Here is a 14,980-nt window from a genome sequence, read left to right on the forward strand (position 1 = left end):
AGTGGATGGCGACGAGCAGCCATGGACCGAGTTATGTGGATACATATTCTTGATACAGCAAAGGACACCCCACGCCTATAGCTGTTAGGTAAGGTAAGTAAACCGTTCTAATCTAAAAACGGTTAGAGATACACATCCAATATCTTCGACAAAGTTGCTAAAAATTGATTAATTATTGTGGAAGGATGCATTGTTCTATCTCATCCAGATTTGGAAATAAGTTTTTAATTCATGGTTTGTTTTAGGACCACCCTAAAACCACTATGGTCGAAAAACGCAGTTTATTAAGTGCAACTAATGTGTCTTCAAATCTTTAAGGCCAATAATAAAAGCGTAAACAATTGTTTCCTGCTAATTTTGCTTCCTGAACCACTGTGCATTGCTTAGTTCCAAGCTTAGCTACTTGAGCAGCGCAGTGATCGCAAAAGAGTTGGCTGGTTTCTTCAATGGAGTATTCTGTACAATCTGCTAACCAATTAAGTTTCATTGGATTCTTCGATGATTATGACTTTCAGTTTAATGTAGTTTTCGATCAAATGACAATCGAAAGCAAACATAGTTTGCACATGGAAATGTTTTAGTCAAAAAAAACATTTTTCCTTGAAAATACACATCTTGCGATGAATGAACAGTTGGTAGGGATCATGATCACCAATCTTGTAAATCGACTTAAAATTTTTAATGTCGATTTTTTCAGTGTAAGACATGATTAGGATTTTTTTAAAGTATATTTATTCGAAAATTTGAGTGATTTTGTAAAAAATCACCAGTGTAACATATTTTTGTGGATGTTCCCGACATCTCCCGACTAAATCATTTGAAAACATTGGCCCTTTTCAAAACAATCCTTTCCTTCCCATATAGATCTGCATTCAACTGACAATCCTTTCCTTCCCATATAGATCGGCATTCGGCCATGGCCGGTGTCGATATTGATCAGAATGTAGGGATCAATGGAGTTTTCACAATGTGGAACACGTGTTATTCCCAAGCATGTCGGGCTACTCAGGCACCCATGGAAGTTGATCATCACTTTGTTGTACGATAAGTGCTGGAGATGTAGTGTTCATTACTTTAATTGATAATGGTTAGAAGAGTAGCACAAATCAATCTCCAGCATAAACGTACAGCAACTATGAATCTATCCAGACTTCTGCAAGAAGGTAGAGCTTCTATAGCTTTGGTTAAAGAACCATATTTCCAAAAGGGAAACTCTACGTTGGAAAATTGTTAAACCCAGTCTTTGTTGCCTTCAACAAGATCGGTAGGACTAATCCACGAGAAAGGCCTCGAGCATGCATACTTGCAAATAGTGCTCTCGATGTTTCTCTCATATCGGAGCTCACAACTCGGGATATTTTTGCTGTCACAGTTGGTATGACTATTGATGGCAAAGACAGAAAATATATGTCTATTGTTCGGCATATTTGCCGCATAACCAACCTTCGCCAAGCGATGACTTCAAAAATGTTGTATCATACTGCTGCAAAAGTGATTTACCGCTTGTAATCGGCAGTGACATAAATGCTCACCATATCATTTGGGGCAGCACAGATATAAATTCGAGAGGCTCTGATATGATGGAATTTGTGAGCAGTACAAACCTGCACATAGTCAATGCAGGAAACCGTCCAACTTTTGCGAGATCTGGAAGAGAGGAGGTTTTGGACGTAACTCTCTGCTCTGATAGAATTGCGCATGAGTTGGTGAATTGACTGATGAGCTCGAACCTTCGTTATCTTATCTTAAGTACATCTTTTTGATCATTCAAACGTTAAATTTAAGATTATCACATATCGTAATCCCAAATCTATAAACTGGGACCTCTATGAAGAGGGCTTGGCGACTAGATTTTACGGGTATCAACCAACAATTGAAACCCAAATTGATTTGTAAATTGTTGTCGACGAGACAAACTCACTCATAGTTGCAGCATATTAAGAATCTTGTCCACTTCGAATTATGCGAGCTACTAGAGGAACTCCTTGGTGGAATGCTGAACTTGCTAGACTAAGGAAACTATGCAGAAGAGCTTGGAACCACCGACACAGAGATGGGTCAGAGGCATTGGTTTCGGCTCGAAGGGCTTACAAAAATGCTCTTCGATAGTCTGAGCGAAGTGGTTGGCAAAGCCTTTGCACAAATGTCTCTAGTCTCAACGATGCTAGCAAATTAAATAAGTTACATCCGAAATCTAAGGACTTTAATGTCGGTTTCTTAAGAACTCCAGATGGTGAGTACTTGTCTGATGAAAGTGATGTATTTCACTGTCTTTTTAACACTCACTTCCCAGGATGTATGGAATCATCACCGACAGTTGTTCCTGAGACTTTTTCGGGTAGTTACGATTCTTGGGCCCTTGCTCGAAGCGTTGTGACGATTGAATTGGTTAAATGGGCAGTTGAGAGTTTTGCTTCGTACAAATCTCCTGGAAAGGATGGAGTTTCCCCAGTGTTACTGCAGAAACGGTATGAACATTTTAAACATGTTTTGAAGAAAATACTTTTAGTCTTGCGACAGGATATATTCCAAGAGCTTGGCAGGAAATAATTGTGAAATTTATTCCCAAAGGCGGTCGCGACACTTAAAAGAGGAAGCGAAGCGAACTTAATAACCTTGGATTTCCGACTTACGGTTTTGCCGAAGATTATTATATATTGATGACCGGTATAAGCATTTTGCGTGGAATACAATCGGCGCTTCAGCGGAGAATCTGTGGTAAACGAATTTGTTTTTGTTCCGACAGTCAGGCAGCTTCAAAAGCACTCAGTTCGAATGATTCACGGTCGAATCTAGTGATCGCTTGTCGCTGAACTCAAATTGAAGACCTCAGCATTTCAAATGTTGTTTGCTTCTTCTGGGTACCCGACCATTCTGGTATTACTGGATATGAATGGGCTGATGAGTTGGCTAGAGCTGGTGCAACGAATGATTTCGTTAGTTCAGCTTTACCACTTTCAGCTAGTTGGATAAAGCACAAGACTCATTCTTGGGCTGCATCCAAACATGCCAGCAACTTGCAAACTTGCGCTCGGACAAAAGCATTTTCACCAGATTTAAATCTGAAAATGTCAAAGCGTCTACTGCATTTCTCCAAGCATCATTGCAGTCAGTGCTGTAAAACTTCATTCAATTCAATTGAAACTGAATGTGGAACACATTGACGATCTCTCAAATGCAGTAAACTTCACTCTCTGACACACACAATGTTTACTGACGGCCCGAACGGGCAGCATTCAGTCATCACTCCATTCTCTTCAATCGAGGCTTAGTTTAACCACCGTCAGTTGATCTCTTGAAGTCACAAAATATCTCTTTCAATAGTGTGAGAGCGGCCTTCAAATGAGGTTCATGTAAACATTCGAATTGGTTCAAGTTAATAGATGAAAGACTAAACAGATAGCTGAAATATCAATCACAGAATACACATAAATTAATTGTTTCCTCCTTAAGTTTTCATTTTTAACACTTTACTCCATTTATAATTCTATTCGATCGAAATTGCTTACTACCAAGAGCGAAGACAATGAAGCAGCTAGACTACTTGGCACTTGAAACTGAGCAAGCAAAACTTTGAATGACTAGGTACGATTATTCAACTGACGATGAATGCTGGGAGCTTCACTTGGAATTGCCAGCATAAGTCAAATGAATTAGAAGGGATATGCTGACGGTCAGTGGCCATAAATTTCATTTTCATCTTATATTATTCGATTGATATGTAACTGTCCCGCATTGACGCAACTACGTATCCGGGTTTTTGATTCTTCATACATGATTGAGTCTGTGTATGCGGAGCTGAAATTAAAGGATATTCTATCGTTTCTCACCCAATGTGGTAAGGAGCTATAGTCAAAAGGATTCATCGTTCTTCCTGGAGTGAATGAATCCTTTCTGTATTGACCTTAAAAAGGTTTTAGCAGATTGTTTGGCATCCTTTACGGGGTGCCGAATTTACTTCTGCTTATACATACTGCGAATCGTTCTGAATTCTTCCGGGACTGCAGAATGGTGTCGCTTTTGTGAAATCTCTAAATTCTCTCGGAGGTTTTATTAACTGTGCATTTTAGCACCTGCGGATCGTTCAGCATCATTTCGGGGATGCATCCTTCCCTTCCCATCAGGAAATTGATGAGAAGCTACGGCAAGGCACAAATATCTAAATAACTAGGGGAACGTGCCACTTGAGCCAATTAGTTCTGATTCCTGATAGTTCCAAAGACCTCAATTCTTGTACCTCTACGATTTCACGAACACCTTGCTTTCCATTGTATATCTAAAGTGCCCATATTTGAAAGAAAGCATCTAATGGTAATAATGTGTTAGTAGTATTGATTGTTCATCTCGTGACGGTTAATATACGACCTATAGATTCATAGAAACGGTTATGAAAAGATTCTGATTTTGTTCCCTGTTTGCAAAATTTCTAATATTCTAGCACACAAACGGTACGACAAATTGACAGTTATGAACTAATCACGGATGTTCTCTCAGGCAAAAATAATAACCGAATATTTGTTAAATTATAAATAATAATGCTTATGCTTTTCCTTTACTTTTCACTGTCCATATACATGGTTTGTTCATTATTATCGCTACGTCCATGTGGAAACGCTTGCTTCTTTATCAGAATTACATTGAATTGGTTAAAAATGTTCTACTACGCCGCACCGCAGACTTTTCACAGATGTTTGTTTCTATTTTGATGTTGGCTTAAATTCCATTCTTCTCAGCACAGTAATGGTAAAGCATGCACACCAGTCATAATCTCAGTTTGTGTTGTCGTGAGTGTGTTATACGCGCATTTGTGTACATATTAGGGTAAATGTATAATAGTCGGTGTCATTACTACTAGTAATAAGAACTACTTCATACGGTCAAACATAACTAACTGTTCTCTGTTCGAGCCGTACACAGGCAGTAAACAAATGCAACCAAAATGGGAACGATTACTCAAACTGGCGTTGTGTAGTTTCTAGGTTTTACGTATTTTCATCTTTCGTAACAACTGAAATCAAGAGCCAAACAAAAAAATTACAATAACCTTTTCATGAAACAGCTAGAAAATTTACACAAAATATCTGAGACCTTTTTCTATGAACCAGTTACAGTTTGAATATATTAACACAAATAAAGCGTGAGTAAATCTCATGTTTAACATGGTACTCTTTTCGTAGGAGTTTTACCTCTGGCTTCGTCCAAGTCACTGTCTTGTATTGCGCTGTCTCCTAGCCGGTTTGATTTCTCTATTGTTGGTTAATAGTTAATGGTTTTTGTAGTTTGTATCAACAAACTCATAAAAAGGCGCAACATAAAACTTAAAACACAGAGCTAGAAGATGTAAAGACACAAAAAGATGTCAACTATCTCACATGTCGCGGGCTGGTGTTGGGATTGGAGCTGACACCGGCACCAGGTCCTCCTGTGCTGCCTATTCCAGCGGCACCACCTCCGGCACCGATGGTTGTGGTGGAGTAGTTGTTACTGTTCGCTTGTGTGGTGGCCATTACATGCGACGGAAGCACTACAAAATTGGTCAGAGTTACATCGGCCGTTCCACCGGACTCGAGCGGAATCGGATGCTGTCTGAAGTGTTCTAGCATTTCGGTAATCGACGGGAACCACAGGTGCTGTACCCGACACTGACCCAAATCGTTCAGAGTCATTCGCAGATGTTTAGCTTTGCCTTGGAAATTGAAGGTCAGCACAAACTCACCCTTGCGGGTTTCACTTTGCCGTACTAGGAACACACCGTGACTAGAGGTACCGTTGTGCAGCACCAGCTGTGCGGCTTCCGACCGTGCCAACGTGCCGTGGAACCAGGGATACTCGCGCATCATTGCCGTCAAATCGGTGTCGGTCTCGTGCGCCTGGTCCAGGTCGCCTTCGGTCAGTTCGAAGTTCGACGAAGACGATATTCTATCATCCGGGCGCCGGGGCGGTAGCTCCGGGGCCATCATCGTTGGCACTGCGTTCATCGCGGACTGGTTTAAACTAAGATTGTTCACATCATGCACTAAACTGTTCGACAGGCCACCACCGCCCCCGGCAGTTACACCACCTCCATCAGCGCATCTTGGTGCACCACCGCTATGAGATATCGACGTATTCATAGTAATCGGGTTCATGTCCGAGTTCGGCGGCAGCTGCGACGTTGGAGTACTACGCATACAGTAGCGTATCGTCGCCAACCAGCTTCGCATATCGTCAGTGTCCCTTGCCTCGATCACGTACTCCATATTGTTGTCCGCCTTCAGCACGAACGTGTTTTCGTGGTCCGGCATCTCGAGGGCAGTAGTTTCGCGTGCTTCCGTGATTAGGAAGCAAAATACGCCGCTGCGGGGCTGTGGGAAATTAGAGAAACAGATTAAAATACGTCATACTTATTCAAATAGATCAATTTTGGCGAGAAAAAATTTTTGATTTTATTTCTAGTAAATGAAATCGGTAAAACTAAGTTTTCTGTATTTTGGTTAAAATTTGGCAATTCGATAGTTACTTTCTAACTAATAGTTTATTTTTACGTGAACAAATTTCCAGTAAAATTTGAGAGATAGTAACGATAGTAACGATGTGGTTTCTTAACAGCAAAAATCATAAAATTCCAGTAGACGCAACATACCCAAAACCTTAAGAAAATCTTACTTCGATTGACAGTTCAATGAGGGTAGGCTAGAGAACGATTGAAAAATGAAAGCGAAAATGAAAACTAGGAAAAAATCACTCCAATGTCAATGTCGTTCTGCCAATTCAACTACTCTGAATGTGACTAAACATAATCCGCATAAAAACTCTAAAACACCGAACAAATCAATTCCCGTTCAGACAATGATAATTTGAATTTCGTTTTATCACTTAGGCTATGTTTATCACATCTGTCTACCTCATTGAACTGTTAGAACGTCTGGACCCTGTTGGAACATGTGCAAGTCAACCTTTCAGCTCGAAAGTTGTAGTATATTAAAGTATAGGGAACAACCTTACATCCAACGAAATCGGTTCGTTGCTAGTCAACTGATCAGCCCATTCATTATCAGTAATGCCAGAATGATCGAGTAGCCACCATAAAATGGAACAGTTTTTGAAGTTCTAAGGTCTGCGATTTGAGTTCGATATGCGATCACCAGATTCGGGTGAAAATCATTCGAACTGAGTGCTTTAAAGCAGCCTTGTCGGAACGGAATTTGTTTTTTTACGCGATCCTCTGTTGAAACGTTCATTGTAGACTGCACAAAATTGCATGGATTTCTACTTGGAATATATTACAGTATCCATCAAGTGAATAGGACTGCTCTAGTCTCATTTCATGACAGTAGACACCAGCACCACTATTCAACAGATGTTCCACAGTTTTAACTAGAAATGAGCTAAGACTATATGGTAATAAATTTGATCATTTGATTCAAACTCGTTTTGGCGTGACACTGAAAAAATTTTATCCATTCCAGTTGATTTGTACAAATGAGAACTCTCAAGTGCATTGATTTTACAGATTCGATTGTCACTATTTTTTGAGCAAGCGCCCAACAATCGTGGCTAACTGAAAAAGTCCCACGAACAGCTGTCAGTGAGGGCTCCATACATTCTGAAAAGAGAGATTGTGAAAAGACAGTTGAGTACATCACCTTCATCAGACAAGGACACACCATCTGAAGAACTGCAATATGCAGTTCGCTTTCACATCTCATCCAAGTCAGTCGATAAAACAAAACCGCTTACGTTGGGGACAGAAGAAACCAAGTACAGTATTGTGTAGTGAACAATAGACCTCGAAAATGAGTGAACCAAACGAACAAAAGCTACCGTCGGTACGAAAGAATACAATTATTGTTGACTTCAGACAGTGCAAAATTCGACCTTCGATACGAGAACTTGAAGGTTTGCTTAAGGAGCAAATGCATCTTGACATTAAACGTGTGCATTTACTTCAATGCAATAAGACCAATAATGTTGTTTATATCCAGTTCTATAAAGAGTCGGATGCAATTCAATTCGCTAAAGACAACAATAATGTGCACTATCTGGAGCATGAAAATATCAAGTACAACATTCCAGTATATATGGAAGATAGTGCTATAGAAGTGCGTGTGCATGATCTTCCCTCAAGCGTCACTGATTCATATATTCGCAAAACTATGTCTCAATACGGAGATATTCTTTCTATCGAAAAAGAAAAGTGGAAGAATTTTTTTCCCGGTATTCTAAATGGCGTACGTTTGTTACGCATGCACTTGAGGAGGCCTATACCTTCTTATGTGACATTCGGTCAGGATACAAGAATCCCGTGCAAATCACTTGTTACCTATGACAATCAGATGGCCACATGTCAATATTGCCAAAAACATGTCAATATTGCCAAATCCCCTATAGAACAAAGTACACCAGCTGCAGTTAACAACTTACCATCCAACCAACCAGCAACTGCAAACAATGCACAACAAGACGCATCTACAGCAACTAGCAACAAAATCAACAACAATACCACCGATGCGGCAATGGATGACGAGACGAACCGCGAACAAACTGCCCCTCAATCCTCGCAGGAGGGAAATGAAAGCTCTTCTCCCCTAGAAAAAGGGTGACAACGAGATCCAATACAAAAAAAATTATCTATAAACTCAGCTCAATCGGCCACGTAAAGCTTGTACGCAAATAGGACTGAATCTTTTATCTTTTAAATAAAAAACTGCAATATGAAAATCCTTCGCACAGATAACTCTTGTAAACCTCCTACTCATGTCTATGTTCTCTGATTCTTCTGTATAGTTTCCATAGTTTAACATGGAATTTCATCTTGATATTAGACAATATTAACTGGAACACACAGATGGTTGAAAACGATATACTCATGATCAGATAACAAAGATCGAGTCCATTTACCAACTCATGCGAAATTCTGTCGGAGTTGCATCCAAAACCTCCTCTCTTGCAGTTCTCACAGAAGTTGTATGATTACCTGCGTTGATTATATGCAGATTTGTAAGCAGTTTCGGTCTCGGGTTGTCGTATGTTTGGACCCGAACCTGAAAGGATTCTTAGCAGCAATAGGAAGATCGTAGTGCTAGCTATGCAACGATTCTGTACGTTAAAATCGACTACGAAGCCTATTGAAACAGAAAATTTCAAATAATTCAACCTGGATAATTCAACAGACACCTATACTGTCAATACTCGCGTATGAGTCCAATTTGGCGAATTGGCATGTTGATGAAAAGACGATTCAAGTTTACATCTTGGATCTGTTGCCCGAAATATGTGTAATACACAACAAATATTTCAATATTAAAGAGATAGAAAAAATTAGATATTTTAACGTAGAACAACGTTTTTGTTTCCTATAGAGAGGACGAATTCAAAATATGGAGAAAAAAACGTGCAAACAGTAGTCAGGTTTTAAACATCTACAGCTCAACCGATTCCAAAGAGATTTTCGATATTATTACAACAACTGCTTGAAAATATGTCTGCGCATCAATTTGTGTACATAAAACTATATATTTTAGATAATTGGTGATTTAGATTATTAACAAGGAATGTTATATATTCAGTGATCTTCAAGTCATTATTAAGGTCTCCCCTAACAGAGACGACATTTTCGTGTACATAAGTTTACGGTTTTTCATAAGGATTCCGCACTTTAATGTGTAAGTTCGGAGAGGTCGAACGTTAGTCTCCATTTCGCTATATCTGATCGTTTGCTCGTCAGAATTATAAAAAAGTGAATTAATGATAGACAGCAGGAAAAGCAAAATTACACTTTCTCGGCATGAAACGAGTTTTCTGCACGGGATTGTGACGGGAGATGAGACATTGATTCATTTTGAGAATCCCACGCGCAGAAAATCATGGGTAGACCCTGATGAACCTTCGACACTACGACTACGAAACTAAACATTTCGGTTTTATTATTGGATTTCGTTGTCAACCTGACGAGCTTCCATTTTCATCCAGCAAGGATTAAGGGGCACTTTATTCGCGACTTTTGTGGGTGGATTTAGTTCTAGTTTCGTTTACATTGTTGTTCGCAGTCTCAGGATCATTACTAGTTCAGTTCGGTTTTACATCTCTTCAAAGTCAGTCGATAAAACAAAACCGCTTACGTTCGGGACAGAAGAAACCAAGTACAGTATTGTGTAGTGAACAATAGAACGACCTCGAAATGAGTGAACCAAACGAACAAAATCTACCGCCGACACGAAAGAATACAATTATTGTTGACTTCAGACAGTGCAAATTTCGACCTTTGATACGAGAACTTGAAGGTTTGCTTAAGGAGCAAATGCATCTAGCCATTAAAATTGTGCATTTATTTCAATGCAATAAGACCAATAATGTTATTTACATCCAGTTCTATAAAGAGTTGGATGCAATTCAATTCGCAAAAGACAACAAAAATGTGCATTATGTGGAGCACGAGAACATTAAGTACAACATTCCAGTATATATGGAAGATAGTGCTATAGAAGTGCGTGTGCATGATCTTCCCTCAAGCGTCACCGATTCATATATTCGCCAAACTATGTCCCAATACGGAGAGATTATCTCTATCGAAAAAGAAAAGTGGAAGAATTTTTTCCCGGTATTCTAAATGGCGTACGTTTATTACGCATACACTTGAAGAGGCCTATACCTTCTTATGTGATGTTCGGTCAAGATACAAGAATTCCGTGAAAATCACTTGTTACCTACGACAATCAGATGGTCACATGTCAATATTGCCAAAAAGCTGTTCACTACGCTAAGCCATGTGATAAACTGGACAAGAAGACAACTACACCAAAGGACAACGGTGCTTCCTTCACACAAACCCCAAGCAACCCCAGTACACCTGTGACAGCCGCCAACAATAATGAAGCATCCCCTTCAACGAAACCATCAGTATCCTCTATAGGACAAAGTACACCGGCTGCAGTTGACAACTTACCCTCCAACCAACCAGCAATTGCAACCAATATACAACAAAGTGCATCTACAGCAAGCAGCAACGAAAAGAAAACGGAAATCGACAACAATACCATCGATGCGGCAATGGATGACGAGACGAACCACGAACGAAGTGCCCCTCAATCCTCGCAGGAGGGAAATGGAAGCTCCTCTCCCCCTAGAAAAAGGGTGACAACGAGATCCAACTCAAAAAAATAATTTATTTAAAAAATCGGCTCAATCGGCCACGTAAAGCTTGTACGCAAATAGGCCTGAATAAAAAATATCTTTTAAATAAAAAAAAGATCATTACTAGTTGCACAGTTTGTGCCTTGTTGTACATTGATATCAGTTGCTAGTTTGATCGTTAATGAAAGTATTTTTGAAACAGAACTACTGGATTCATTAGTTACCGTTGCTGAACGGGTTTCCTTGTCTTTGGTTGAAACCATCATGAACTTGAATCAGCACGTTCAGAATATTTCTAAAGACACGAGAAAGTTATTTTGCAACACGACCACGACCCCGTACATACAGCAATAGCGGTCAAAAAAATCATTTTTGAGCTCAGAAATTTTTGCTCCTCACGTCATATTCCCTAGACTTGGCCCCTTCCGAATAACATTTTTTTAATCGATGTCTCACGCATTTGCTGAGCAGCACTGTATTAGTCATGAAAATGTAGAAAAATAGCTCCATTCAAAAAAATGGCGTACCTGATATGCGCCATTCGCCAGGCATTTTGATCGAAATTATTCTATTTCTTCACAGACGAAAACAAACGCAAGATGACTTCGATCATGCAGTGCTGAATGATCGTGTTCAGCACCTTTCATCATTAACACCGTCAAACTAAATGCGTGTGCATGTGTTCCTTTGAGGGCATTAAAAATTCTCAAGGAATTATTTACAAAAAAATATTTCGCAAAGAAAAAAAAGTCCCAAAAAATTGACTCTAAATCTCGAGGATTCATACAATTTTGACATTTGGCTTCAAAACAATTTCGGACATTTCATTGAAACTCGGGAATACCTTTAATTTGAACCTAAGTCTGTGGAAATCGGTTCAGTGATCTTAGAGAAAATTAGGTGCTTAAAAATGCTACATACGCATAGTCATTTTGCGATCTCGACGAACTGATATGGTACAGTCAGCCCTTCTGGCCTCGGTTCTTAAATCACTTTGCATAGTGAACCTTTACTCATGAGGAAGGCAGAACAAAAAGTTTTTATCAAAATTGGTTTAATTCTTTTCTGAAGTATTTCTGAAGATCAATACACTTTTGCTTACAATCGAACCAATTTCTGAAGTACTTTTCCCACTCCACGGAAGGTATCCCCAAAACAGGCGTTTTGAACTCATGAACCATTTCTTTTCAGAAGTCGAAAGACATTACTTCGCAATTAATTTTTGACGAGTAGAAATAAGGAGATTGACTCTTCTTTGGAGTTTTAGCCTCAAGCATTTTGAAAAGAACTGTTTCCTGGTAATGCCACAACTCAACTTTTATGATAATCCTCAATATTTGAAGAAAACTCTTGCAAATTAAATGTAATTTTCATGAAATTTTGAAGACATCAGCGATGTGACTATTTGATTCGTAATATTTTATCATTGATACATTAACAAAAAAATCCAAAAAAGAATGAGAACCATCATGAAACTCACCTTCTGCGATTTTGGCGGGGAATAAAACTCGAGCATGTAACCACTGACAGTTTTCACCAGCACCAATTTGCATTTTTCCCACTTGTGCGAATTACTTGGCTGTTCCAGGCTCTCCGGCGTCAGATAATTGACCGTGCCTTCCTTTCGGCATTCGACCACTATTTTGGAAAGTTTGGTTTTGTTCACCCGACTGCCCGACAGCTCCACCTCATCGGAGTGTTGTTTGTGGAATAGTGCCTACAGGAATATAACAGCAAAGGATTAGAATCTTATGTTAACGGTCAGTAGATCCGTTGATGTGTAGAAAAAAATTGGAGTTGACGCTCACATGAATTACCTTTCCCTTGCGCAGACCTTTGAACGATAATCGCCGAAAGAACGGTTTGTGGTTGGTTCTCGGCGAGTCTGTATCCTCCGAGTAATCGCTTTCCTCCGGCACCGTGGCTGTGCCATTTCCAGTCTGCGGAGAAAGAGAAAAGACGTTGTCAGAACACATTGTTAGTTGTGAATCGTTTATGCCGACACAGAATTAAAACAACTGGGACTAAGTTTTGATTACGATTACCAAAGTAAATAAATCATCAAGCTCTTTGCAATTTGATAAGGTATATTACTTGATTACTAGCAATAGCAGTACCAATCAAATCGATTGACCTTGCATTGCTTCGAATGTTGGCATGCTTCTCATTCGTGATATAGAATAACTTAGTTTGCAGTTTCACGTTTTGATTCAGCTTGTAACCTTTTACACGCCTCAGGTATACTAAATTATGGGAAACACGAAATTTTGGCATTAAAAATGCCTTACTCTTCACTATATGGGGCCGGGTGTCAATTAAAAGTTTCAAAAATAGTCGCGTAACCTTTTTGTGTCATAATTTTGAACGTTAATAACTCGGTCATTTGTTGATGGATTGTTATAATTTAACAACCAATCGATTCGGGAACTTTTAACTTAAACATGTATGATGACGTCGTTTCAGTATTTCAATTGAATACTATTGAAAAAATGGTTGGAATCGACCTATGTTTTCATCCACCAATCCCAGCTGAGGAAATTGACGTCATTTTCTTGTTCGGCATAGGAGGCTTTGCGTCATGCACAAAAAACACCGCATCGTTATGCGTAGTATGAAGAGAAATCTATAAATATATGCTGAAAAATATTTCTTTGTCTAGTCGATGCTTGACTGTGTATGAAACAAGTAGCTCGTCCAGTGAGCTGATGACTGGATTGTATATGTGTTCACTCGCTGGATTGTCGCTTTTGCATTATGTGTTGGTGAAATTTCCTGCTATCAGCGCAACACCGTTTTCGCTTGAGTATCCTATATATCATTCAGTATTGAAGAACAGAATGAGCGTTATTACCGGTTCTTTTGAAACAGCCCATGTTTTTAGTAAATCTTTGGCAATAAAAATGTCCTACTCTTCACTATACGGGGCCAGGGGTCAATTAAAAGTTTCAAAAATAACCGCGTAACCTTTTTGCGTCATATTTTGAACGTGAACTCATTCGTTTGTTGATGGATTGACATAATTTAACAACCAATCGATTCGGAAACTTTTAACTTAAACATGTATGACTACGTTGTTTCAGTATTTCAATAGCATACTATTGAAAAAATGGTTAGAATTGACCTATGTTTTAATCCACCAATCCCAGCTGAGGAAATTGACGTCATTTTCTTGTTCGGCATAGGAGGCTTTGCGTCATGCATAAAAACACCGCATCATTCTGCGTAGTTCGAAGAGGAATCTATAAATATATGCTGCAAATCATTTCTTGATTTCAGTTGATGCTTGGCTGTGAATGAAACAAGTAGCTCGTCCAGTGAGGTGATGACTAGATTGTATATGCGTTCGCTCGTTGGATTGTCGCTTTTGCTAAATCTTCACTGTACGAGGCAGGTGTCAATTTAAAAAATTTACAAAAATAACCGCGTAACCTTTTTCTGTCATAGTTTTGAGGCCTTAGAACTCAGTCATTTGTTGATGAATTTATATAATTTAACTACCAATCGATTCAAAATCATTTAACTTAAACTTATGCGGTAACGTCATTTAAGTATTTCAATTGCATTGGATGGAATTGACCTATGTTTTCGCGATCTATAAATATATTCACGAATACATTTCTGCTTTAGTTCACCCATGGCTTAGCTTGATTCTCCGGTAACTAGCAGGCCAACTTAGAATTATCGGCGATTGATTATTCGAACCTAATTTGAAGCGCTTGTATCTCTGCGATTTATTGATAAATTTTTCTCATTTAACTTGATTCGAAAAAGCTTAAAAATATTTTAATTTGTCAACGGGTAGTTTGCATATTGAAATCTCCATTTACATACGAACAACACGGTGGCGCGCAAATAAATTCAGTATAAA

The 14,980-nt window shown here is 39.1% G+C and overlaps 1 protein-coding gene across 11 annotated transcripts in view; it reads right to left on the minus strand.

Annotated features, from left to right (window-relative positions):
- LOC131432269 (SH2B adapter protein 2) overlaps positions 1-14,980 on the minus strand; it is a 64,141-nt gene that overhangs the window by 9,372 nt on the left and 39,789 nt on the right. For 10 of the 11 annotated variants that reach the window (XM_058598430.1, XM_058598435.1, XM_058598437.1 and 7 more), the window contains 3 exons: positions 12,921-13,052; positions 12,593-12,829; positions 5,373-6,344 (listed from right to left, as the gene is read on the minus strand). In XM_058598430.1, coding sequence (XP_058454413.1) covers positions 5,373-6,344; positions 12,593-12,829; positions 12,921-13,052 — 1,341 coding nt within the window. The remainder of the gene's footprint in view (positions 1-5,372; positions 6,345-12,592; positions 12,830-12,920; positions 13,053-14,980) is intronic. The other variant, XM_058598440.1, reaches the window with a different exon arrangement.

The sequence above is a fragment of the Malaya genurostris genome, chromosome 2, assembly GCF_030247185.1.
Source record: "Malaya genurostris strain Urasoe2022 chromosome 2, Malgen_1.1, whole genome shotgun sequence".
Taxonomy (NCBI): Eukaryota; Metazoa; Arthropoda; class Insecta; order Diptera; family Culicidae; genus Malaya; species Malaya genurostris.